This window comes from Mytilus trossulus, chromosome 10 (assembly GCF_036588685.1).
Source record: "Mytilus trossulus isolate FHL-02 chromosome 10, PNRI_Mtr1.1.1.hap1, whole genome shotgun sequence".
In the NCBI taxonomy this organism is placed as follows: Eukaryota; Metazoa; Mollusca; class Bivalvia; order Mytilida; family Mytilidae; genus Mytilus; species Mytilus trossulus.
In genome coordinates, this window is record NC_086382.1 from 5,212,467 (window position 1) to 5,239,398 (window position 26,932).

Sequence of the window (26,932 nt, forward strand, 5' to 3'; positions counted from 1 at the left end):
TTTTTTTTAATTAAACTGTACTAAAACTAGACTATTGTAAAATTTATGCGATTTCTGTAATTTAGTTATTTTTTTATTTCGATTTTACCTTTTTTTCTCCTATGAGTTCGACAGAAAAAAGTACCTTAACAAAAATGCATGCTTCTTTCAAAAGCAGATTGTGAGCTTAAATGAACGGTGACCCAATATTTATTTTATTTTCTATTAAGTATAGGATAAAGTTTATTTAAAGAAATAAAATAGCGAAATCTATATTTAAAAAAATAAATTGATTTAGACCCGCGAGCCCCCTTAAGAGTTCGATTGTCGAGGGGTCTTACTAAGGTTTTTTTTTTATTATGAGCAAGATTTTATATCTTCAAAGAATGGATCACCAATCTAAACTCTTATTTAGTAGAATAATTCAAAACAATATTAATGTTTTACTTTGTTTATGTTTTAAATCTAACAAAAGAACAAATACCATCATAACCATGTATACAATTAGAACAATATTTCATATCAGACAATCCTGTTATCAAAGTAACAAATAATTTTGCAGAACAACTATGATATGTAGTTCTAAATATCACAAGTGAATATGTACTAGAATAATCGTATTTGAACTTTTGTTGAATTTCTATTGCTATTCCTTTAATTAAATGTATGTTGCTGTTTGTTTGTGACATCAGGTGCTGTCTGGTAAATTTTTGTTATACGTTTTTGCATACTATTAGTATCTAATAAAAGGAATTGGTAGTTCACCTACATCATTACTACCCTGATGTTGACACGGAGGTTGTGAGTTCGAACACACAGGTGCCAGGGTCGTTCGATCCCAATCTTAAGGTTGTACCTAACCTTACAGGGAGATAACTATGTGAAATCAGCTAAACGTTTAAATTACGTTGAGTTGTTAAGGAAATATTAAGCTTCTCAATGATCAAAATTAGTGTTTGTCAAACTGCTATATAACCAGTGTAATTTTTCTGATAAATTTGTTGGTTCAAATTTTTGGAAATTTTTATATTTTTGTCAAAGGGTCAAAGTAAATATTTTTGATCTACAATCATGTTTTTCTTAGATCAGCATATAATGTTAGGCGATTCACACACAATCAATCAATCTAAATATCAATGTGTGAATGAAAATTCTACGCAGCACATCTTCAAAAAAACACGATTTTTCGGAACTTCGTAAAATGTCTGCACATCAAAATTGACGCTCCTTTTTTTGCATGCCATTTAAAAAACCAATTACAGGATTAAAGCCGTTCATTAGGTCATTACTTAAATAATCTCATTATAGATACAAAGATTAAAATTTTGTATTTGCGCCAGACTCGCATTTTGTCTACAAAAGACTGATCAGTGACGCTCCAATGAAAAAAGTTAGAAAGTGACAGCATTTGTGACCCTCTGATCAGAAAAGTACTAGGGTTTTTCTCGGCATGTTTATGAATCAAAAGTGAATGCCATGAATATACAAATTCACGTGAGGTCAATTTTATAAATTGACGGAGATTTTGAACTATCCGCCAGATACCAATAAAATTGAGAAAGGAAATGTGGAATGTGTCAAAGCGACAACAACCCGACCATAGAGCAGACAACAGCCGAAGGCCACCAATGGGTCTTCAATGTAGCGAGAATTCCCGCACCCGTAGGTGTCCTTCAGCTGGACCCTAAAAAATATGTATACTAGTACAGTGATAATGGACGTCATACTAAACTCCGAATTATACACAAGAAACTGAAATTAAAAATCATACAAGACTAACAAAGGCCAGAGGCTCCTGACTTGGGACAGGCGCAAAATTGCGGCGGGGTTAAACATGTTTATGAGATCTCAACCCTCTCCCTATACCTCTAGCCAATGTAGAAAAGTAATCGAATAACAATACGCACATTAAAATTCAGTTCAAGAGAAGTCCGAGTCCGATGTCAAAAGATGTAACAAAAGAAAATAAATAAAGTGACAATAATCCATAAATAAAAACAGACTACTAGCAGTTAACTATCATGCCAGCTCCAGACGTCAATTAAACTGATTGAAAGATTATGTCTTCATCATATGAATATCAGGCACAATCCCTCCCGTTAGGGGTTTAGTATCATACTGTCATAAAATATATGAGAAGAACATAACCCGTGTCATGCGAACAACTGTTTTTTTTAAATAAATGTGTTTAGTTCCGATGCAAAGACCCTATAAGTGAATCAATATTAAAGCCAAAATATGCAATCTTTAATGACCTGACAACAGTATCGTAACTACATCCCTTCTTAATAAGTCTGTTTAAAGGTTTTGTAAGCTTTTGAGATGAATACTGACATTTTTGTGCTTTGTAAAAAATATTACCATAAAAGATTGGATGTGAAATACCTGAACATATAAGATGTCTGCATGTTGAATTATCTTTACGAATTATTTCCTTATCACCTTATACCGGTGATAAAATTTAGTAAATGTGTTGACCAGTTTGTGATATCGAAAACCCTGGTGTAATAATTTTTCAATGTATGATGTTAACACTTAAGTAATCATACGGTTAAATACGATGAACAAAATGGGTAATGGTGGAACTGTAAACAAGGTTTTAAAGTCAAATGTTTTGAAAAATAGAACGAATTTCAGAGACAGATCGAGATTTAAAAGTATTCAGATGTTCTTTATAAAGTTCTGTTTTTCTAATTTCGTAGTTAGTCCTTTATATTAGAATAGTTTTGAACTGTTTTATTTGTGACCAATAAAACTTTTCTACAGCTGATATATGAAACTATCACAAAAAAGAATAACTATTAGATGCGAGCTAATAAATCAGAACTCTCATTCAATAGTTATTCATTTTTGTGGAATTTCATATGTCAGCTGTAGAAAAGAGATAGATTGCAAACACTTCTAATAAGAAAAATCTATATCTTTTTTATTTATTTAACAAAATGATTATATTTTCATTGTTTATATCATTATAGATTCTGATCATCAGTTAAGATTGATTCATCTTCATGTATTTATTCTGTCTTCAACAATGATTTTGAACGGAGCAGGTTGTGTATTACTACTAGATCCGCCTAATTTCAATTCCGGATTGGTTCCTTCGGGTAATGTAATCTTGAACCTTTGCATTATCGTTGCAAAAATCAAATGAAGTTCTGGTTTAGCTACCACTTCTCCTAGACATACACGTCTCCCTGCAGAAAATGGTAACCAGCTTTCTGGTTTCATACCAAGCTTTCCATTTTCGTCGAGGTAGCGTGTCGGATCAAATTTCTCAACGTCTTTCCAATAGTTAGGATCGTGATGAAGTGCCCAGTGATTAATCATAACGACTGTATCCTGTGGAACATCATAACCTCCTAAAAAATATAAACCACTACAAGTAATATGTGCAGTTATTTTGAGATGGATATGAAATTTTGTTTCCAATAAATTTTTAAAGACAAATCTCAGATTTAAGCTGAAAATTTCAAACATCACAACATTCTTTCAAAATAAAAACTCAACCAACTAACTTATAAAATAACGCTGATACTTACTCATCTGAAGCTATAGCATTGTGACTTAATATCCTCTGATTATGATTCAATTATAACTTGACTTTTTTTGTCTTAGTAATTAACATATTTAGGTACTGTTAGGCGCAATGACCATCTAAATAAAAAAGATAAGAGACCACGTTGAAGTCTAGTTGATTTTAATACTTACCAACTTTTGAATCACACATTGTACTATGAGGCAGACCTACGGGAACAACTGTACCAAGTCTCATGGCTTCATGTAAGGTGGCTTCTGTATAACTGAGATTTTCTCTGTCTTTAATCGTCGGTAGTCTATCATTTCCTAAATAAAGGTTGACATAAAAGCATGCATTTAAATTTGTACGAAAAATGTAGACTACATGTATTATACAAAAATACGAACATGAAGTATGATTGTTAACAAAACAACTATCCAATAAAGTTCAAATAAAGTTGATGTAAGAGATTATAAGCAAACGTACGGTCTTTGACAAAGTGAAAACCATACATCTATAGTCTGCTATGAAAGGCCACGACTAGAATAATCTGAAACATTTACAAATTGACGAAACAAACATGACAGACATAAACCAACGACAATCACTGAACTACAGGATCCTGACTCTGGACAGGTACACAAAGAATGTGGCGGGTTTATACGTTTTACTCCAATATATGAAATATTGGCAGCTGGCAATTGCTAGTGCTTTAGTTCAGATATCATGATAAATGTTAAAAAAAGACACGTTTTATTTTGTTCTATTCCTTATTATATCGAAAGACTTTGATAATCGAACATTTAGAGAAATAAGATCCTCCTCCAGTTTTAGGTGGAAATCGTGTTTCTTGGAGAACATTTAGAGAAATAAGATCTTCCTCCAGTTTTAGGTGGGAATCGTGTTTCTTGGAGAACATTTAGAGAAATAAGATCCTCCTCCAGTTTTAGGTGGGAATCGTGTTTCTTGGAGAACATTTAGAGAAATAAGATCCTCCTCCAGTTTGAGGTGGGAATCGTGTTTCTTGGAGAACATTTAGAGAAATAAGATCCTCCTCCAGTTTGAGGTGGGAATCGTGTTTCTTGGAGAACATTTAGAGAAATAAGATCCTCCTCTAGTTTGAGGTGGGAATCGTGTTTCTTGGAGAACATTTAGAGAAATAAGATCCTCCTCCAGTTTTAGGTGGGAATCGTGTTTCTTGGAGAACATTTAGAGAAATAAGATCCTCCTCAAGTTTTAGGTGGGAATCGTGTTGCTTGGAGAACATTTAGAGAAATAAGATCCTCCTCCAGTTTTAGGTGGGAATCGTGTTGCTTGGAGAACATTTAGAGAAATAAGATCCTCCTCCAGTTTTAGGTGGGAATCGTGTTTCTTGGAGAACATTAAGAGAAATAAGATCCTCCTCCAGTTTTAGGTGGGAATCGTGTTGCTTGGAGAACATTTAGAGAAATAAGATCCTCCTCCAGTTTTAGGTGGGAATCGTGTTGATTGGAGAACATTTAGAGAAATAAGATCCTTCTCCAGTTTTAGGTGGGAATCGTGTTTCTTGGAGAACATTTAGAGAAATAAGATCCTCCTCCAGTTTTAGGTGGGAATCGTGTTGCTTGGAGAACATTTAGAGAAATAAGATCCTCCTACAGTTTTAGGTGGGAATCGTGTTTCTTGGAGAACATTTAGAGAAATAAGATCCTCCTCCAGTTTTAGGTGGGAATCGTGTTTCTTGGAGAACATTTAGAGAAATAAGATCCTCCTCCAGTTTTAGGTGGGAATCGTGTTGCTTGGAGAACATTTAGAGAAATAAGATCCTCCTCCAGTTTTAGGTGGGAATCGTGTTGATTGGAGAACATTTAGAGAAATAAGATCCTTCTCCAGTTTTAGGTGGGAATCGTGTTTCTTGGAGAACATTTAGAGAAATAAGATCCTCCTCCAGTTTTAGGTGGGAATCGTGTTGCTTGGAGAACATTTAGAGAAATAAGATCCTCCTCCAGTTTTAGGTGGGAATCGTGTTTCTTGGAGAACATTTAGAGAAATAAGATCCTCCTCCAGTTTTAGGTGGGAATCGTGTTTCTTGGAGAACATTTAGAGAAATTAGATCCTCCTCCAGTTTTAGGTGGGAATCGTGTTTCTTGGAGAACATTTAGAGAAATAAGATCCTCCTCCAGTTTTAGGTGGGAATCGTGTTGATTGGAGAACATTAAGAGAAATAAGATCCTCCTCCAGTTTTAGGTGGGAATCGTGTTTCTTGGAGAACATTTAGAGAAATAAGATCCTCCTCCAGTTTTAGGTGGGAATCGTGTTGATTGGAGAACATTTAGAGAAATAAGATCCTCCTCCAGTTTTAGGTGGGAATCGTGTTGATTGGAAGATAAATTCTATGCTGTGTTTTATGTACTGTTTTTTGTGTGTTTGTATTTTTTAGTCAAAGCGTTGTCATTTTATTTTCTACTAATGAGATTGGTAGCTAAATTTTTATTAACGATATGGATTACGGTTATGATTGTAGTGCTCACGTTCTCTTAATATAATCTTTTGTTATTTTACAAACATTGGTTACGATATATTTGGAATTTTATAAACTGTTAAAATCTAGTATAGCTTTTTATTCGGTGTGAGCCAAGACGCCGTGTTGAAGGCCGTACATTGACCTATAATGGTTTACTTCTATAAATTGTTTTTTTTTGGATGGAGAGTTGTCTCATTTGCACTCACACCACATCTTCCTATATCTATTTAATATTATATCCTTTTCAGCACATACTTCTTAAAGGTTTGGTATCATAACATCTAATTCTATTGAATTTACCTCATTTGGGTTGAGAAATAATGATAATGATCGATTGTTTGTTGTTAAGCGTTCAGAGACAAACGGTAAAAAGAGTTCATACAATGAGGTTTTATAATCTATAAATCAAACTCGCATCTATTGAGAAAATGAGAATACCAAGAGATTGACGAAATCAATATGAGATAAAAATAATACCAAATATGTTTCTGACAAGAAATACAACAGTTGTCCTCTAGAATACATGAAAAGCTTTTAAAGTGACAGGGCCAAACACTATGATACTCACCAACAACTCTGTCTATTTCTTCCTGAACTTTACGCTGGATATCTGGTAACCCAGCCATGTATCGTACAGCAAAGTATAACGTTACTCTTGATGTACCAATGCCAGCTATAAAAAAAACACTTTGTAAATGATGAATTCAGTTTGTTCTTATGTTGTTTTAGATCAGACTTGAGTGTTAACGAAGTGTATAACTCCATCATATTAACTAGTTCCCTGTTCCAACTAATGCCCCTATAATCGATTGTTTGGCATGGGTTGTAACTAGAATTGTCAAGTGACGGGGTCCCTCTTAAATGATACATAAGTGAAATGTTATATCTTAGGTAGTTGTGAAATTGACATTTTAGATAAAAAAAATAAATCTTTTACTCAAGTAACAATATTCGATCCCTCTATTCATTTTTAAATGCGAAATAGACAAATTTTGAGGGATAAACAACATTTTTTTTTGCAATTTTAGGGGCCAAAACATATCAAGTCAAACTTATACATGTTATAATTGTTTAATTTTTTCTCAATTAATACAAGAAAATAAGAAGTGCTATCCACCATTTTCTACATAATGAAATGTCTGTCTCATAAAAAGCGATAAATATGACAGTTGTTTTTTATGCGTTTGATGTGATTGAGCTTTTGATTTTGCCATTTCATAAGGGACTTTCCCTTATGAATTTTACTTGGAGTTAGGTATTTTTGTTTTTTCAATTTGTTTCAAATGAAAGAATCACGTACAAACATACATTGAAGTTCTTTTTCAATAAATTTGATATGTTTCTTTGTCTGTTACACATGTTAGGTTCCTTAATCTGTTAGGTCGTGTTCACACCAAACGCCGTGTACAGTAAACATGTTTACTATTAGTTTAACGTAATGGACACTGGTTTCACATTAAATTTGTTCACATCTATACACCTTGTTTAATCACCTGTACATAAGATTTGTTCACACTTGTAAACTATATGTCATTTAAATGTTCATTATACGTAGAACTGAATTCAAAGTTTTCGGACAATTTTTCTAGCAGTAACGGTACGACCATTTGACTTCAAAAGGGGGGATGGAAAGATTCCGATCTCAAATTTGATAAAAAAAAATCTGGTCATTCAGATGATAAAAAAACATTTCAATCAAGAGTTTCCCAATACATTATAGTGTTAAATATTGGAAAAAAAAAGTAGTTGATCACCAGCATCGAAAAAACCAAAACGGAATAAAAACGTACGCGCGGATAAAAATCTGACGCAGATTAAAATAAAAACTCCCCCTTTTTTTAAGTTAAATGGTTGCTACTTTATGAAAGCCATTTTTATAATTTGCAGTAGTTTGAATATACTAGAGATGTCTCGATTACGCATTAGAAAACGTTAGCTGTAGCAGCGTTCTTACAGCCGAAAAAAAAAAGGATTGATATATTAGGGATCACTACATTTGTATCTTTTCTGCTTGTTTCAAATGGTATTTCTTCTCCAAGGAGTATTTGGTAAAGGAATAGGGTAACGTTGTTTTTTTTTAATTATTTTCAGTGTTATTTAACGGATCTGAAATACTAGACAAAGATATCATTTACCTCACACTCTTTTTAAGTCATGAATTTATGTGTGAATCGTTGTTTGAGTAAAGACCAGTGGCAAATATTTCTGTGTACGCCAAGTCGATTCGTCAAGACCCTTTGAGGGAGAGGGAGGCGTGGGCTATAGATATTTTTCAGGTCAAATTTTGGTCGTAATAAATTTTAGCATTATATATAGTGTTGAGGGTGAAACAAACAAAAAAAATTTCAGGGCCAAAAACTGCAAATTTTTTTTTTCAAAACAAAATCCATAGCCCACCACCCCCACCCCCTGCCTTTATGTTTTATACTCAACTATAAAAGCCCCCCCCCCCCCCGAAAATCAATTGGTTGCTGCCTTATGGGTTCGGCAATGATGCTGCCTGAGGATGCTGCTTTGAGTCTTGATCAGAGGTTAATAAAGTACGTTAATTTTACCCCCAAAAAAACCTTTAAAATTTAGACAACAATATCTGTAAAGAACTATACTAATTTTTTTCAAAAATATCAATTTTACTAAAAAAAAATGGTTTCCTCCTTAAATGTATACAGGGTAAAACTAATGTTCTAAATGCCTTGTTTTGTGTACACTTAACCCACACAAGGCCTACATTGACTATCGACTGTGTGTAGATAAAACATGATTTAAACTACATGTAAACATTGAGTTGTATCAATGGGAACGCAATTGTGTTTAGTTTACGTGTGAGTTACACTAACACAACACCGAATTTAGGTCAATGTGAACACGGCCTTAATCTTGCAATGAATTGTGAGTTTTTGGTCCCTGTAGTGACATTTAGGTGATCAACAACAATAAGAGCATTATTGTTTTGCTTTTTGTGTGGTCTAAGTGAGTGCAAGATTTTTATGTAAGAATTTAATGTTAAAGGTTATCATAGTATATTCGTTCTTTTGCAAAAGAGGGGCGTAAGGTAACAAAGAGACATTCAAACTCATAGATCGAAAATAAACTGACAATTCCATAAATAAAAATGAAAGCATATGTAATCTTAATGTGCCACATATTTGTGAACTCACCGTTAAATATATCCATTAGCGTTTGTCTTAGATGTGTGTTTGTTAACTGAGACAACACTTCATCTTTCTCTTCTTGTTCTGCTTCTTTTCTTGCTAGTAACAAGGAATCAGTAAAATCTCTTATTTTGTCTGAAATCATTAATGCGAATATTACTTGTTAAATAAACAATACATTGTAACAATTGTTTGCAGTCAAGATTTTTACAGATCTTTTGAGAGAAAATCTAATAATAACGATGTATTTGTTAGTTGCACAATTTTAACCTTTATTTATGTTCTAGTAATATAAACTTCCATCGCATACAGTCATATATAAGATAAAGCTGTGAAGAACAGTTCAATGGGAATCCATATAAAACATTATGCATAAATAGTTATCAAAGGTATCAGACTTATAAATCAATACGCCAGTCGCGCTTTTCGTCTAAGACTTATCAGTGACGCTCAGATCAAAATAGTAATAGAGCCAAACAAGTACAAAGTTGAAGAACATTTATGACCCAAAATTCCAAAAAAGTGTGCCACATACGTCTAAGGTTATGCCTGGAATAGTATTTCGAATAAAAAAAAGTAAAATCACAAAAATACTGAACTTAGAGGAAAATCAATTCGGAAAGTCCATAATCTTTTGCTAACTGTAAATTTATAAAAATTACCATATAATTGATATTCATGAAAACACCAAAGTCATAACAACTTATCTTAAGCAAAGGGCATTTGTGTAAACATACAAAGCTTGTTGACATACCAGAGTTAAATGTTTTATAGTGTTCGTTGAATTTCTTTGTGACTATAGAAACAAGTTCATCCGCCAATTTGGTAACCGTTCTGTACTTGTTTGTTGTCCATATTTTATACATAATTGGGAACATGTCTTCAACGAAACCTTTCCCTGTCATTTCTGACAATTCATGGTCAATTTTCATAAATGTCACAAATTCAGGATCATCTAGGTCAACACTAAAAGAAGAAAAAAAGATGTTCTACAACCTTACTGGATAATTCACACTTTTCTAGATCATTTTGTTTTTTATGAATTAGCTAAAGTAACAATTTAGTCAGCAACTTTCATACAAGGCTAAAATAGATAATATGCATTATAAAGGCTTACATCAAATTACAATTATACACATTTCAGGTTTAAATAGATCTGTTTTCGTCAACATAAAAATGTTAAGATTCTTTAAATCTGCGGTGAACTGAATTAGTAGGGTTCGTGTTTCTTTTCTCTTTTTTTTTCTGTTAAAAATTGTTATTTGTTTACTGTTGTTTGCTTTCTGTCTGTTTGTCTTTTTCCTTTGGAAATTGCATTGCCAGTTTATTTTCGAATTATGAGTTCGAATTTCCCTTGGATATCCTTGGCCTCTATCTTTACCTAATGAAGACCGCCTAACTCATATACGCTAAAAATTAAAAAATGCGTTCAACAACAGGTTTTATAAAGTTGTGTAAATATATGTATGCAGTTATTACTCCTAAAATATTTGAATTAAAAACCTATAGAAAACATGATAAGATGACATCAATACAAAGCGGAGTAAACCGATAGGGGCGTGTATTTTTTTTTATCAGTAAAACGTTCTTATACCAATGCAATAAAACTCTTTCTCTTATTCTATGGAAATTTATCCCTTTCCGAACCCATTGTATAAAAAAAATTAATCAACGTGTGATTGCTGGTGATCTCAAATGATCATTGGATGCTTTTAAGGGTTATGACCTTTTTAGCTAACTGGCTGAATCAAAATTTGATAACAGGTGTTAATGAAATTGACAACTTCGTGCAATGTGAAAGGCACTCGAAGGGGATTTTCGTTTAACAAAAAAAAGAAAATGTATTTTAAATCATTAGAGAAACAGATTCTTACATATTTACTCGTGGATTATCAGATTTATCCAATCTCGATAGTTAGATTATAGATTTGAAAGTCCTCACTCGATTGGATAAATTCGATAAACCACTGGTATCAATGTAAGAATCTATATTTCTTTGTTGCTAAACGGAGCTTCCGTAACAGATGACAGCACATAACCACTACAATGTGGATTTAATTAGAATCACAATTTAATTCAAACTCAAATAATTTGTGAGTAAAAGCAAAAATTAACTTGCCTTATAACAATGGTTATTAATTTGGTCTCTTGTCTTATTGGCAATCATACTACATCTTTTTTTCTTTGTATTTATCAAGTATGTACCTTTTTAGGGTTTTCTTTCTTTTGTTTGTACTTGTATGTTATTTCTCCATTATATATATTCAAATGTAACACCTGAAATTTTCCTTTTTCAAATCTTATTTTAATCTGAAGGACGCATGAAGCCTACACTTGTCTTTTTACATCTGACGCAAAATATCTACTTGATTGCTTATTGTTCGGATTCCAAAGATGAAAACAATGTTTTGCAGATTTTTCGTTGTTGTTTTTTAAATTCAAAATAATGTAATTTTATATTTTAATTGTTTTTCAAATTGCATTTAGATAACTGTAAGCTTGGGTCCAGTGAGCGTTGTTATGTCTATTTCAATTACTGACAGAAATGTTTTTAATGCGAGCTTAAACGTCCATGCATTTATCTTTTCCAATTATAGTATTGACCTGACGGTGTAAGCTAACAAAATTCCACTCATATCCATTCATTGCTTACCTTTTCCCAAAACACACAGCATTAAGAATATTGAACACCATTAGATCTATGTAATTTTCTGGATTAAATGCTCCGGTTTCTTTTGCCATTAAGGGCAAGCATTTATTCATTGACTCATGAAGAACTGCTTCGAAATGATTTCCAATCATATATTGCCTACAATAAAGGTTTCTGATTTTATTTTAATGATAATCATTTCAGTTCCCTTTTCAATTATCAGCTGTAATACTTGTAATGTTTTCACGTGTTTTGAAGCGAGTCGGGTACAACATATTTGCAAATGTAGTTTTGTTTTGTAGTTATCTTACTTAATATATAGCATGACGGATATTATTAGTTACATAGTGTGCTAGTGACCTAATATGATATATACAGGGTCAGTAAATTTACTGAATTTACTTACCCTGTATATATCATATTAAATCACTAGCACACTATGTAACGAATTTATCTTACCGACTATCTTTATTTGTTGAATTAAGACTAAAGTTGTCTTATTTGCTATCATAACACATCTTCTTATTTCTGTATAAAAGTGTTCAAGTTTTTAATTTTAAGAACCTTCTTCAATTGGTCTGCACTAAAAAACTAATGTAAATGATAAATATCTATTATCAACAAACTTGGTATAACAATATTAAACAGAACTTTTAATACTTCTAAATCATCAAACAGTGCCTAAGTCGTTAATCCACTACCAACCGTGTATTGATATAAGCCCCGGCTCCCAACTAACCTAATATTGAATATACATGGTCTCCACGAGGTCGTTTTTAACCAATCATATTCCTAGAAATGTATAGGAGGTAAGATAAACTGCCTTATACGGGTATGAATAATTTAGAATACTAATGTTCACGTCAATATAATTGTTTGTTTACATAATGTTGATTCGTTAAACCGGTTCGTTGACATATCCAACGCCTTGTAAAAAATCAAATTACAACCACATTGTTAAGCAAGAAAACAAATATTGGCACTTTTATTTTCTGTTGAGGATTACAAGTACAAATTTTCAAAATTATAGATAGGGTAGATCGACTATTCAGTATTTTATTATTATCCGTAAATATTTTCGTTAAAAAAAAGAATGTACTACCACAAATACCTGATCGAAATCTTGTTTCGTTTAGTACTCGGACCAATGGGATTTAGAATGACAAAAGAATAACGTTTCTCCCGCAGGGAAGTTCGGGCAGCTCAGTGAGTTTTTGACAAAATTTTGATGAGTTATTCAAACTCATATTTCAATATAAAGATATTAATTGACAGTGCTTCGTAAGCCTTTGAAGGCTGGCTGATTGACTTTGTATTAATGTATGTTAAAATGTAATATCAGGTTGCACTATAAATAAATATTCTTCCCCGTCACTCTAAATGTATGATCACATTTGTTTTTCTATATCTTGATTATGCTAAATATGTTAAAAAGTATGTCAGCTTTAGATTGTCTGTTAATTCATCCTCACCTTTTGTATTGTATATTCTTAGGCTTTCCAAATGTTTGCAAATGAACAACTGAGACTTCCGTGTATATCAATGATTCAAGCGTTTCATATATCTATTATTTTTATGCACGGTTATTTTTTTTTACCATGACCTTATACGCCGATATAAATAGTTTCCTTTGTTATTGATAATTAGACGTATTACTGGAATTATTTCACTTGACTGGACTGAGTTTAAGAATTTCGTTCATTTAAGACCAGTCCGTCTGTAGACAGGAGTTTTGGGATATTAAGCTCTGCAATGAAGTGTCCAGTTATTCGTCCCATATCATTCACTCAATTCTTTTGTATATGCGTTTTGTGACACTGATTAGTGATTATAATTCAATAATAGTTGTAACAGCAATCATCCTTATCACACACATCTTCAAACGGACTGTCCTTATGCAAATTAAAACATAAGCTCCGCCCGATCAGTTGAAATAAGATTGGTAATATACAAGTATATAAAGAAAAACAATTGGCAATTAGAGAGTATGTGGGTGGGACAGCATGAATTAATCACGAACAGACCGGTTTCCGTGTCTATTTTATGGTAAATAACGGCAACAGCTGTTCGAGATGCATAGAATTATTCAGAATGCTGTATATGACTTAGTCTAGTGTGTTGAACATAAAGAGTCAACACAACTAATGCAGATAATTTCTGAGCTTGTCCTTATACCCATATGTTTGCTGTTTGAAACGCTTGAAGTTTAGAGGGATTTTGAACCTTACTCTCTGTGATTCATAAAAGTACATAGATTTAGAAAGACAAATAAAAACATAATACAACAATTCTATGATCATAAATCATAATCACAAAATGGTCTTGACAATGGACACTAAACTATGGATTTTACCACGTGAAAAACAATGCACAGGTGCTTTCAATGAAAATAAATTAAACCTGCTGATTTTTAATTTAGACGATAAGAAGACGGATAAAATGTCATAACTATCCTGTAAAAACTGCTATTTTTGCAAGTCAAATTGGAACCTTACCCCCAGAAAGCTCCTAGATCATCAAGGGTTTTGATGGGGTTCTTGTTGTTTAGTCTTTAGTAGACTGTTGTTTTTTCTTTCTTCATTCCTTTTTTCTGTTCTTATCAGTTTATCTTCTACTTATGAATTTGAAATCCCTTTACTGCCACTTTCATACCAGAATGTTGGACTTAATTATACACATTTCTTCCATTGCGGTCTATTTGTATATGAAAGAATTTGCTCTTCCAAATTTCATAAAAAAAATTTTTTTTATACATATAAAGGTTATGAAAAAGTGCTTATTCCGTGAACCAATTCATTTTACGTTTAACTATTATTAAGATACTATCTTTAAGACAGGGAACATAAAACAACTACTAGAAGTTGACAAAGAAGAATAAATCAAACTTATACCTTAATGCCTTTCCCGCAATTTTTCTGTGCAGTTTCCATGTTGGTGTATAATTCGCAAAAGCAATATTTTTACCTCCCTCGGTGAACCGATCAACTTCAATGTAAAATGTTTGATTTATACAAAATGAATATTTATTTCACGATACATTATATAGTTGCATCTTTAATTGATTCCGACAAAGTGAAAAATTATTACTTTAAATTTATAAAAAAAATGAAACTGTAAAATACTAACGTTTAAAAAAAATGCGTAACTCGCTTGTCAATTCTTATCTTACACATTAATTATGTGGATTCATTTATTTTCATGGTTATGAATTTTTGTTGCTTCAGTAAACATGGAATTTTCGTTATCATTTAATTTCGTGGTTTTGCCAAGTCTGCAAACAAGCCTATAGAAAATTTGTATTTAATTGAACGTTTGAATTCTTGGTTCACCTTTATCCACGAAAATCATTAAAACTGACATCCCACGAAAAATAATGTATCCACATTAAGCCATTTCCGATTAGCGATTGTTATTCTAATTTAGCTTTTTGAGGGATATTGTAGCATAAACTATCATTGGAAAATTAAATAGCTTTTAGGTTTTTGTATTACTTTTGTGAAATAAATAAATTATTCAGTGTTCACATTTACTATTAATCATTTCTCTGCAACTTCGTGTTATGAAAAGATGATAAATATTTTTCAAATCCATAAAGTTTGATATACATACACAAAGATTGACTAAAACGGTAGCAGAAAACATCTTTGAATTATAAATAATATTTTAATGTTTCACACAATTATGCTTCTTTTAACTGAATGACATCGTAAATAAAAAAGTAAATGCATATATCAGTATCAAGTATTCTCATACCTGAATGAAAAAATGGTCTGTTGGCAAAATCAGCTTTTCTTTTGACCAATGCTTCTGTGACGCTGTTGATATCGTTTAAAACAACCATCTGATAAGGTCCTGTAAATAAATCAAGGTTCTGTACATAAATGTGTGCTGCCACATGTGGATCTACCTACCCTTCCGGAGCACCTGAGATCACCCTTAGTTTTTTGTGGGGTTCGTGTAGTTTATTTTTTAGTTTTCTGTGTGGTGCCATGTGTACCATTGTTTGTCTGTATGTCCTTTTCATTTTTAGCCATTGCTTTGTCAGTTTATTTCGATTTATGATTTGACTGTCCCTCTGGTATCTTTCGTCCCTCTTTCATTACAAGTTCGTCGTGACACATTATGCAACGGGAAAAAAAAGCAGAGCATTTACGCGAGTTGTACAGAGAGACGTCTGTCGTGATTGCCAGATTTACAATGCTTATTGGGAACAAAGTAAAACAGGTAAACAACCAACACAGATATATCAAACAATTATTGACATACCTAAAACATAGGTAAAACTGGAAAAATCGGAATGACATCAATACTTAGTAAGAGACTATAACACTCGTATTTAGAAGAATGGAGGTCTGCAAAAGTAGGCAAGTTTTCAAAAATGTTGAGAGATACATGACAGAGAACTATCGGGCAATTACTTGGTTGTGTATGGTTAATATTAGGGTGAGTATGATTCAGACTTTTCGAGCATGGTTTAGGCTTGGTCGATAATGGTTGAATCGTGAACGAGAATAGTTCAGACACTTATAAAATGGTTGAGTACTTGTCGAGAACAAAAGTCGAGCAAAGGTAAAGTGCACATTCGCACTGTTAATATTATTAAGATGTGGTATGAGTGGCAAAGAGACTATTTTCCAACCGAGTTTCAATGTTTAAAACGTTAACAATATATATAGATTAAAGTATGGTTAAGTATGTTAGGTATGGTTTAGAATACAGTGATACCGAGTTATATATTGATTTCAAACCAATTCAGACTTGTTAGCGATATAGAGATACACTAAATAAAGTATGCATTAAAAGTTAAATCACTGTCCAAAGCGAGAGCTGGACGCTCACAAATATAGTTAATCCTACCATATGCTATAATTTCATAGAAAGGAGACTATCATTTAGTGGTTGTCATTGATTGTGTTTGTCACATCGTATTTCTGTTATTATGCTTGTAAAAAACATGCCTTTTGTCAATTTGTGTTAATGGTCTCATATATAGTTTGTCATAGTGGTGTCATATAGCTGGATTTATGGTATGGCTATTCATCATTGATGAAGACCTTATGGTGATATACTTTTGCTTTTATCCATGTGTTTTGGGCTATGTGGATAATAGTTTTATGTCGGTAATATCAAATCACCATATTTTATACGAATTCCAATTGTTCTATCTGAACAGGTGCTTCACAAATGACAGTGACTTCAGCCTTACATTCTACATATACGTTCGTGATATTTCTTAAATGTCAATATATTATAATTTACGTACCTAGACTAACAGTGAAGACTGGTCCATATTTCTTTGTATATTTTTCAAATACTTCATGCAGAAATGTAGCTTGGGCAGCTGGAATTAATCAAAATGGTACAATTAATTTCTAAACAAATGCTTGAGCAAAGATTTAGTTAGAGACACATCTTCTGATTAATAGAGAATATCATATTATCTGCATTACTTAATATATTTAATTGTTCTCTGTATTTTGTCATATTTGTCATATATGTATATACCTTGTATTATATTAAAGCAATGGTTTTGCCAATGCAATAAAGATTCATTCATTCATATGTTTTTTTCTTCAAATTATATCCGTATCAACACGAGACGATAATATAATCCAAAAGAACTCTGCTTTTAACTTATGGTTATGAGGCGAAAGCATTACCTTCATAACTTCCAATCAGAGGCCAGCAAGATGATATTACCTCATAACTTCAAGTCAGAGGCTAGAAAGATGATATACCATTCATTACTTCCAATCAGAGGCCAGCAAGATGATATTACCTTCATCACTCCCAATCAAAGGCCAGCAAGATGATACTACCTTCATAACTTCCAGTCAGAGGCAAACAAAATGATATTACCTTCATAACTTCCAGTCAGAGGCCAGCAAGATGATATTACCTTCATAACTTCCAGTCAGAGGCTAGCAAGGTGATATTACCTTCATAACTTCCAGTCAGAGACAAGGAAGATGATACTACCTTCATAACTTCCAGTCAGAGGCTAGCAAGATGATATTACCTTGATAACTTCCAGTCAGAGGCCAGCAAGATGATATTACCTTCATAACTTCCAGTCAGAGGCTAGCAAGGTGATATTACCTTCATAACTTCCAATCAGAGACAAGGAAGATGATATTACCTTCATAACTTCCAATCAGAGGCAAGCAAGATGATATTACCTTCATTACTTCCCATCAGAGACCAGCAAGATGATATTAACTTCATAACTTCCAGTCAGAGGTTAGCAAGATGATGTGACCTTCATAACCTCCAATCAGAGGTAAGCAAGATGATATTACCTTCATAACTTCCAGTCAGAGGCCAGCAATGTGAGTTACCTTCATAACTTCAAATCAGAGGCCATCATGATGATATTACCTTCATCATGTTCATTACTCTCAGTCAGAGGCCAGCAAGATGATATTACTTTCATCACTCCCAATCAAAGGCCAGCAAGATGATACTACCTTCATAACTTCCAGTCAGAGGCAAACAAAATGATATTACCTTCATAACTTCCAATCAGAGGCCAGCAAAATGGTCCTGGAGGCATATTATATTTCAATCTTTGTCTGAGTTTGTATACAACAAGTAAAACTAGTAATCCAATTAGAACTGTTTGGACATTTAAAGTTGATAAAACTGAATACAACATTCTGAAAATATAAAAATCGCAAAACAGAAATAATGATAATGAGCAAAAAGGGACGAACGATACCAGAGGGACAGTCAACCTCATAGATAAACTGACAAACCAATGGTTAAAAAGAAAAAGACAAACAGACAAATAGAAGTACAGAAGACACAAAATAGAAAACTAAAGACTAAGCAACACATAATACTTGTGGAATTTATTTTGCACATTCTTCATCTGTTTTTTTAAGATTTCATTCAACTTTTTGTAGGTTCATTGTTTTGTCCCTTTTTGAATATTATTTACTGGTTTTCTGGGGTTTTCTGTTCTTCTATAATACTTCTTAATAAGCAAACTAATAAAACATGTAAAATGATGTAAATCAAATCCTTTTGAGTATTTGTCTCGTTGAGAAGTATACCTCATTTTCTTACAGTTGATGTGTTTCCCTCGGTTTTAGTTTGTAACCGGAATTTGTGTTTTTCTCAATTGATTTATGACTTTTGAACAGAGGTGTACTACTGTTGTCTTTATCTGGCATCTTTATATTGACCTTCACCCATTCTAAGAGTGACGGAGTATGGACTGTAACTCAAAATATTTGCAATAACCAACGTATTCATCAGCAAGGAATGTTCGATATGAGTCTCCTTGGTTAGGCGGACACCAAATTGTTAATCATGAAAGTATGTGTATCTCTTCAAAGAAATTGATTATTTACTGTTCAAGTTAAATGTCAACCTTGTATGTCTCGTCGCCCACTGAATATGTAGAAGACAGCGAGGGATACACTTTTATTGATGCCTTAAATTTACCTTCTCTGAGATAATAAATCAATTGTTTTATATTATTATGGGGTTTGTCTGTTGTTGTTATCTTTTACCTTGTCTAAATTGAATCACATTATAGACCCATATTCACTTAAATATGTCTTATGATATATACAAAAAAATATACATTTTTAACAAATTACTTATTACAAACAAGTATTTAAGCTTCATATACCAGTCAATACTGAGTTGACGCAACAGTCCTTTAATAAACTCATCACAGGATTGATATTAAAATAAATATGCTTTAAAAAAGGACAGTTAAACTCAAAGATCGAAACTAATCAAATAACGCCATGGCTAGAAATTAAAAAAATCTAAAAAAAAACAGTCAAATAAAAGTACACAAGACACAACATAGAAAACTAAAGACTTAGAAAACCAAACCCTACCAAAAACTGGGGGTGATCTCAGGTGCACCTTTAAATATTAAGACAACGTGCTGTTGAAATGGATCGGTTTTTTTTCTTTATCAAGGGATTGCAATTTTATTTAGGTGTTAGTCATGTACATGCTTATAGGTCATATGTATTCATTTTTTATTAACAGGTCTGTGAAAATTGGCAATTTGTACTGATTTATTAATAATTCGAAATAAACCCGTGTCTTTAACATATCTGAATTTAGAAGTTAAAACTGTCATAATGTATGTCTGGTAGCTACCAAATATATAAAAACAAACTAAAATCACAAAAATACTGACATCCGAGGAACATTCAAAACGCAAAGTCTACGATCAAATGGCAAAATCAAATGCAGGGCGCAGCCTTATCCGTCCGCAGAGGTCGAACTCTGAACGTTTGAAGTGGGATTAAATAGTTGACACAGCATAGGTTTCTGACACAGAATGAATGTGGTCTTATGAACTTAAAATGTTTTTTTTTGCTTTTGAGCAATTCAGTATGCTGATGAATATTAATCCTTTGATATTTGAAGAAATTTCCTTATTATTTCTGAAATCTGATATAAGAAAAATTAAACCCCACCAATTGTTATCACCATCCCCTTTCTCTTATTCAATTACCAACCTTACACTGCTTTTAAATTATGTTTTGTACTTAAGTAATTGTTCATTAACCTGGAAACCCTTTTCCCCCATTTTTTGCACCTTATTCCATTTGAGCCATAACTCCCAAAGACAATTCTTACTATACCTTTGTGGTATTCCAATATCCAAAATCAAATACATAGTTAGATTCATCCTATCAAAGAACCCCAAAAATTCAATTTTTGATTAAATCAAATCAAAAGTTCAATTTTGGACCCTCAAGACCTCAATGTGAACCAATTTGATAACCGGTCCTAAATATTAAAAATCTAAATACATGGTTAGATTCAGCATATTGAAGAACCCAATATTTTGAATTTTTGTTGAAGAAATCAAACAAAGTTTAATTTTGGACCTCGATTTGGACCAACTTGAAAACTGGGCCCATAATAAAAAAAAAACTAAGTACATGTTTAGATTCAGCATATCAAAGAACCCCAAGAATTCAATTTTTGTTAAAATCAAACTAAGTTTAATTTTGGAGTCTTTGGACCTTAATGTAGACCAATTTGAAAACGGGACCAAAATTTAAGAATCTAAATACACGGTTAGATTCGGTTTATCAGAGAACCCAATAGTTCAATTTTTGATGAAATCAAACAAAATTTAATTTTGGCCCCTGTTGGCCCCAAATTCGTTTGGACCAAAACTCCCGAAATCAACTTAACCTTCATTTTATGGTCATAAACCTTGTGTCAAAATTTCATAGATTTCTATTAACTTATACTAAAGTAATAGTGCGAAAACCAAATGTCTTCGGACGACGACGACGACGACAACGTGATAAAAAAATGTAGAAATGGTGGTTTATAGCGATTATTGGTAAATAAGGTACAATTTTCTATGCAATATATGTAAAGGTACGATCTTTATCAAAATTATATACACTTACCTATTTGTTCCTCACGACTCGATGATTTTATGGATATATCTATTTGAAACTGCAGGAAGGTTAATTCTGTATAATTGAATGAAGATGATATTTTATAAGTTAAATTTCATCTGATATTTCATGACTCAAAACGACCAAGTACTGCATTGCATGTGTATTGTGTAATTTACAGTTACTAAACCATCACTCTCGAGATAATCTGAAGAAACGTCAATTGATTTATGCAGTATACATATAACATGTGTAATATCTGTGTGCCATCTATTTTAAGACTGACTAGGGTTATAAATTAGGACTTAGGTTTAAAGTAGATAGCTGCAATAAATTGTTTTACAGTTAGTCTATTCAAGTTTGTTCATTTTTTAAATCGGTATTGATAACAGAAAACATAACACATAGATTTGTTTCGGAAGTAATGTGTGTACTAAATGATAGCTCTGCCCTGAGCAATTATCCTCTAAAATGGACAACCTAATTTTTTTTAACTCTTCCAACCAGACGTTTTCATAATTCTGTAACGTTCAACACTCTTGTCTCTTTCCTAAAGTGGTCAGTTTAAAATGGCAAAGTATTCCAGGGTGCTAGCAGGTAATTGAAGGTAAATTCAAGTGTTATATTCACATGATTCATTATTTACACGTAGTAGCAGGCAAAATATAAATTATTGTCTCAATTGAACATATACTGAAAATGCAAGGAAACGTTTTAAAAAACCGTGGTGCATATAAAATGTGTATGGACATGATGCAGTTTATCAAAAAATCGCAATTACCAGTATCGAATTATTGCTTTTTAATCCTATAACTATTACACGCAATAATTTCTGAAATTACATTAGATCATAATTTTTCATAAGTTTTATATCTGAACGAGTCTGGATTGGTTTTAAAAGAATAAAGAACAATTGATTAAAAGTACAGACCAGAGGGTAAAACAATCAAGATTAAAGACAAATAAGCAGATGGTTAAGTATAGACTAAAGAGGTGCTAAATATAAAGTAATAAAAAAGATGAGCAAATTTTTTTGAATAGACACAATGACCTGGAACATTTTTGAGTACAGAAAAGTGTAGGTAGGACATATGTTTGACAATAGACATACCTAAACCATATCATGCAAAGAAGTACAGTATTTTTTAAATTTTCGTAACAGTAAAAATGCCTTTTATTCAGGGTCGTTGTATTTTATAATAATTACCTATAAAAAAAGAAATACGGAGAATACACGATGTAGGTAACTAGGGTAACCGCGCGACCTTCTTCATGTACGTGAAAATAAAAAAAACAAAATAGAAAAAAACCTAAACGACCTGAGTCATGACAAAACTTTATTGTTTGTACATAGAAACACATCTTTGATTACATAATATATATGTTTCATTGCTGGTGCTGTTGTTTAGAGAAACGATAAATTCAATTTATACAACCTTATTGAACTTGTTAACATATATTTTTAATTTTCGTTTCTTGAGTACCACGATTTCCCGAGAACTACGAGAACAACATAATATCCCGAAAACAAGATTATATATCCCGAGAACAAGATTTTTTATGGTGTTCTATGTGTTTTTTTGCTTAAATAAGTGTAACAGCATACACTAATTAAGGTTTATGGCGTTCATAATTATTAAAAGTACACGCAATCTTCAGAAAATAGATTTTTATGTCTTGTTACTTATATGCAAATTCCTTGTTGAAAACAATATGGCGGACGTTATATTTTGTAAGGTAGATAACTCGACTTGAAAGCAAAGTACTGTAGTACTGTTTGCTCACTGAGGATTTTGTGTTGTAGCATTTCGTTATTTGTGATCTGGTGCATTTGCATTATCTAATTGTGATCATTCTGCATTTGAACTGTGTTGATTCTATTTCATTAATTCTAATGAATGAATTTATGATTGACTCATTGACATAGTACCACAATAAATAACGTTTGCTTCTCTTTGGATATATAAAAAAGAAATATAGAGATCAGATTATTTATTTGAAGTACAAATCCAATGTATACAATGGTATAAAATACAAGAAATCTTATGTTTAAAAAAAAAGTGGTACAACATATAATTACATGGTCTTTTCAATCATAGTAACATAATTTGTTTAAGAAATCTTGAAATTATAAAAGTAACATATCAAACAAACCATTCAATTATCAAAATTCCAAAATAAGATATTCAAAATTTGACATCTATTTTTTTTTTCTTAAAATTTTATATGTGCTCTCTATTATTTTTTCCCTAAATATCAGCACCTTTCTGTATAATAAACATAAACATATATAAATATTACATAGCAGTACATAGTCTTCCGAAATATATACAATAGAAACCAGTAGTTTTGTTTTCTTATAATTTTCAAAAGAGAAAAAAAAAGGTTTTTGTTACCTCTGGTCAGCCAACCTACATTTGTAAAAAACATGTTTGATTCGTTAATAAATAGAAATCTCAATACAAAGTGTTCTTATATATATGGATTCCATAAATATAAACAATAATATTATTTACAAAGAATGTTAAAGAACTGAAAAGTATGTCTATGTACAGAAGGAAATAAAAGTCTTGTGTATTCTTATAATCGTGTGTATTATCTTTTATTTTAGGGCTGTATTATACACATCCAACTGAATATATCTAAATCTAAATAACGCTATTGTATTATGATGTAATACACAACTCTTTAACATTATAATATATTATAAATGTATTTATTATATAATTGTGTTATACTTTTATTTTAAATATAGAATTATTTACATCCATGAGTTTGATTCCTATCTTTTGCGAAAATAATTTATTTTATTTAAGAAAATGTTAAAACTACAAAGGTACCCTGCACAAGGCACGGGCATACCTTATGAAGTCCGCGACAATTATTTATTTTATTTAAGAAATTTTAAAACTTCACGATCAGCAGTGTGGTCAATCTGCGTTTCATTTGCTGTCGGAACTCCTATAGAATATGTTTGGAGTAGTAGTGCTTCAGACTTTGTTACATTGCGGGTAATGCGGTGGGGCTGACCAACTACTGCTTGTAACCTACACGTATTAAATATATATATAAATACCCAGATATAAATATATATACCTATATAAATATCTTAGCTTTTTGGACAACTTTTTTTAAATAACTGAATAACTCTAAACTATCGTTCCAGGTCTTTTTTTTTATTATACAACAATCTGTGAATAGAGGTGAATTTAATAATTGAGAGCATCTATAGCAAGTAAATACACAATAGATAAATCACTGTTCATACATGTTGTTTGTGATGGAAGTGTGAAATTCTTTTTTTATATACACTCATATGTAATATGATGGCACGTAAGTATGACATTATGTTGTTAATACACATATTTAATTATGACAAAGTATACATAATACATTTTAATATTTATTTAACACCAAGCCTTAATGCAGCTAAAAGTAGTCCAAATACATTCTGTCCTTTCCCATCGAAACCTGTGCCCCAGAAAGTATCACAAACATTATGCGCAATGTAACCTTCCGATGCCATTAGTATATCACGGAATTCTTCACACTGTACAAACTTTATTTTCAAAATTTCGGCTTGGACAATTGGCTTCATTTGTTCCCATTTTTCACATGTTTTAATATATTTTGACAGTTTTTTTGCATTTTGGGCGTTATGTGCTTTTATGATTTTAGCATTTAACTCGTATTCTTCATGGCAAATGGCTTTTTGACTTTGGTACATATGTTCGGCAGATATGAAAGTTATACCATTTATTATTCATGAGAACAGGGTAGAAATTGGATAGAACGTCTGTTTTCCCTTTTACGTTAGTAATCATTCTTGGTTCGTATTTCTAAACGTTTTGTACTTCTGTACTTCCGGGTGCTACTATCAAAAGGTTAATTACTGAAATTGAATCAGGCTTATTTGTACATTATGCGCCTCATGTTGTCATATGTCAAATTGGCTCAAACGATTGCAGTAATTTACAATTTGATAAGACTGCTTTCGAAAAGGACTTAAATACTTTTATTGGGGCTTGCCTTTCGAGAGGAGTTGCAATTGTATTCATGTCCATTTTGCAGCGGTCTAGATTTCGCGTCCGACTCACTCCAGAAATATACAATGCCCGAAGAGACGTAGTTAATCGAATGATGTTGAACAAAGCTGTTCAAAATCCTTTAGTTTTCTATTTCAAACCGGTTAATGTATATCGAAAGGAATACGAGGCGTTAGACGGAGTGCACTTCACGGAGAAAGGGTACCGGGCCTTTCTTCTCGCTCTGAAAAAATCACCCAGTTGGTTTATTAACCGTGTTAGTAAGCGAATTGATTGATCTTTTTAAAGCGACGTTCAAATGACAGTCAGTAGGATGTGAATATGTTATATCTTGTGTATAATTCGGAGTTTAGTATGACGTCCATTATCACTGTACTAGTATAAATATTTTTTAGGGGCAAGCTTAAAAGACACCTACGGGTGCGGGAATTTTCGCTACATTGAAGACTTCTTGGTGGACTTCGGTTGTTGTCTGCTCTATGCTCGGGTTGTCTTCGCTTTGACATGTTCACCATTTCCTTTCTCAATTTTATTGTTATAGATTATTTAATTACAGTGACGCAAGCTATTTGAATACTGTCTGTATCAGTAGAAACAAGAATTTTGTTTCTATTTAAATAAAACATATTTCAAAATGCACTAATACACTATATTCTATAATTTATGAATGAAATTTCAAGTAATTTGTGGAATATAAATTCCCGACTCAAATCATTTACTAGTTTTACATTGATAGCATTCATTAAAATCTTTCAAGTAACTTCCGGCAAAGATTTATCAAAGAATTTAAGATTTTACTCACGGAAAAGCTATCAATTTTACGAATTGATTTTAAAACAATATCAATTTCGAGAATTTCTTTACTTATTAGTTGATGTGTTGCCCTCGATTTTGGTTTGTATCACGGATTTGTTTTCTCTAAATCGATTTATGATTGTGAACACCAGTATACTTCTGTTGCCTTTAGTTGTCAATGATTGAAAAAAGATACTTCGTGTCCTTGAAAATGCCCGAGTTCTTTTAAAGAACCTCCACAGATTACATATAAAAAAGAAGATGTGGTATGATTGCCAATGAAACAACTATCCACAAAAGACCAAAATGACACAAACATTAACAACTATAGGTCACCGTACAGACTTCAACAATGAACAAAGCCTATACCGAATATAGTCAGCTATAAAAGGTCCCGATAAGACATTGAAAACAATTCAAACAAGAAAACTAACGGCCTTATTTATGTAAAAAAATGAACGAAAAACAAATATGTAACACATAAACAAACGACAACCACTGAATTACAGGCTCCTGGCTTGGGACAGGCACATACATAAAGAATGTGGCGGGGTTAAACATGTTTATAATTTTGCGTATTCGTCTATAAGACTCGATCACCATTGCTGCTTGAACAGTTGGAAGGCATAATCAAACAAGAAGTTAATAACTTTACACCTGTTATCCTAATGCTAGTAAATTGGCCATTTCAGAATCTAAAGCATCCTGGGTAATTTCATTGTTCGTACCAAAAGTGAAAAGAACGTTACGTCATTGGTTGAACTTTCATTGTTTATAACGTTTTAAACCAATCAAAATGCTTTGGTGTACGCTTTTGAAAATATTAACCAGGATGCATTAGATTCTGAAACGGCCAATTAGTGGTTTGTTTGCTTGCTTGCTTTGTATGAACTAA

At 32.2% G+C, this 26,932-nt stretch overlaps 1 protein-coding gene across 1 annotated transcript; it reads right to left on the bottom strand.

The window, feature by feature from the left end:
- Nucleotides 1-2,921: 2,921 nt before the first annotated feature.
- LOC134686755 (steroid 17-alpha-hydroxylase/17,20 lyase-like) lies at nucleotides 2,922-21,432 on the bottom strand. Its single transcript, XM_063546488.1, has 11 exons — nucleotides 21,206-21,432; nucleotides 18,309-18,457; nucleotides 17,065-17,142; nucleotides 15,555-15,653; nucleotides 14,693-14,786; nucleotides 11,805-11,960; nucleotides 9,906-10,117; nucleotides 9,158-9,286; nucleotides 6,568-6,672; nucleotides 3,688-3,822; nucleotides 2,922-3,338 (listed from the first exon to the last, which is right to left on the bottom strand). The coding sequence occupies exons 2-11, from the start codon at nucleotides 18,454-18,456 to the stop codon at nucleotides 2,986-2,988; spliced, it is 1,509 nt and encodes a 502-aa protein (XP_063402558.1). The 5' UTR covers nucleotide 18,457; nucleotides 21,206-21,432; the 3' UTR covers nucleotides 2,922-2,985.
- Nucleotides 21,433-26,932: the final 5,500 nt, after the last annotated feature.

What these genes read in the sequence shown, in the direction of transcription:
- LOC134686755 (XM_063546488.1), bottom strand. Translation starts at nt 18,456, where the DNA reads ATGTTGTATTCAGTTTTATCAACTTTAAATGTCCAAACAGTTCTAATT. An exon ending in CTATAAAACATTTAACTCTG is followed by an intron (nt 9,287 to 9,905) that starts GTATGTCAACAA and finishes TAATGATTTCAG; the next exon opens with ACAAAATAAGAGATTTTACT. An exon ending in AGAAATAGACAGAGTTGTTG is followed by an intron (nt 3,823 to 6,567) that starts GTGAGTATCATA and finishes ACCTTTATTTAG; the next exon opens with GAAATGATAGACTACCGACG.